General features: G+C 30.4%; 1 protein-coding gene across 1 annotated transcript; it reads right to left on the bottom strand.

Annotated features, from left to right (window-relative positions):
* Positions 1 to 371: 371 nt before the first annotated feature.
* On the bottom strand, positions 372 to 1,015 carry Smp_167960 (putative leucine rich repeat protein; the record flags this gene model as incomplete). Its single annotated transcript, XM_018798155.1, has 4 exons — positions 372 to 511; positions 562 to 725; positions 776 to 841; positions 882 to 1,015. The coding sequence occupies 4 exons, from the start codon at positions 1,013 to 1,015 to the stop codon at positions 372 to 374; spliced, it is 504 nt and encodes a 167-aa protein (XP_018653124.1).
* Between the last annotated feature and the right edge of the window lie 174 nt (positions 1,016 to 1,189).

A 1,189-nucleotide genomic window follows, 5' to 3' on the forward strand; every position in this document is an offset into this window, starting at 1 on the left:
TTAATTCACAAGCATTATAAGCGAAAATGGATAGTGACTAACAGTGGAATCTTGGCAGTCTTAAACATCAATGGGGAGATTCAAACTAACAATATAAAGTGAATTCAAACTTCATCACATTGCACAACCAAGTGTCTATCAAGACTCAGTAGCTGAGTGGATAACGTGATGACGTTTGAAGCGAAAGGTAATGGGTTGGAGTCCCAGAGTGAACATCAACTCTGAAATGAAGGTACATCCATCTGACAAGTCCCAAATAGGACGAAGTGACGCGCGTCCTGGATTCCACTGCTGGCCCCTGTCCATCTTTGCTTACAATGAAAATTGAATTGTTATATAAAACACTTTCACACTTGAATACAAAAAAACTATTAGTTATAACAAAATATTTTTTTGTTCATATTACCTTCTTGATCTAAATGCATTAAACTTTGTATATTCCGAATCACAGTACATCTATATACTACTGATGAATCACATAGTACATTTTCATTTCTTTCATAATTTTTAACTAAAATAAAAGTCAATCATTTAAAATTAACAAGAAAAAGATTAATCTACAATAATGACAACATGGATTTCCACTTAACCATAATTTTTCAAGCATATTTAAATATTTTAAATGTGCCACTTCATCAATATTTACAATCTGATTACTGCGTATATAAAGTTCGCATAGATTTAAACAATTTGAAAATGGTTCAAGTGATTGTAAACAATTTGAACTATGAAAAAAAATGTGATATAAATCAATAAATATTGAAATTTGAATTACCTCATATTAATGATTTTTAAATTTGGCATACATTTTAAAGCTGAAACATGTTTTAGCTTTAAACCCCTATGAATATGAACTGTCCTAATTGAAATCATTTATTTACCATAAATTTAATTTAGTAATAAATTGTACATTTTCTCCTCTTGAACGTAACATAATTAAATTGGGTGATAGATAACCATCATGTAATTCTTCTTCATCAGTTAAATTGTTATTTATAGTTTCTTTGACTGGCATTTGGTTTTTAAATAATTCGATTATACTAAAAAAAGAGATGTAAATATAGCTGCGAATACTGAGAATATATATACATTATAGATGAGATCATGAGTCAATTGAATCTAGACCACCATGAAAAACCTGGAGGCACTGGACGGCCGTTTCGTCCTATTGTGGGACTCCTCAGCAGTG

Source organism: Schistosoma mansoni, chromosome 6, assembly GCF_000237925.1.
Source record: "Schistosoma mansoni strain Puerto Rico chromosome 6, complete genome".
Taxonomy (NCBI): Eukaryota; Metazoa; Platyhelminthes; class Trematoda; order Strigeidida; family Schistosomatidae; genus Schistosoma; species Schistosoma mansoni.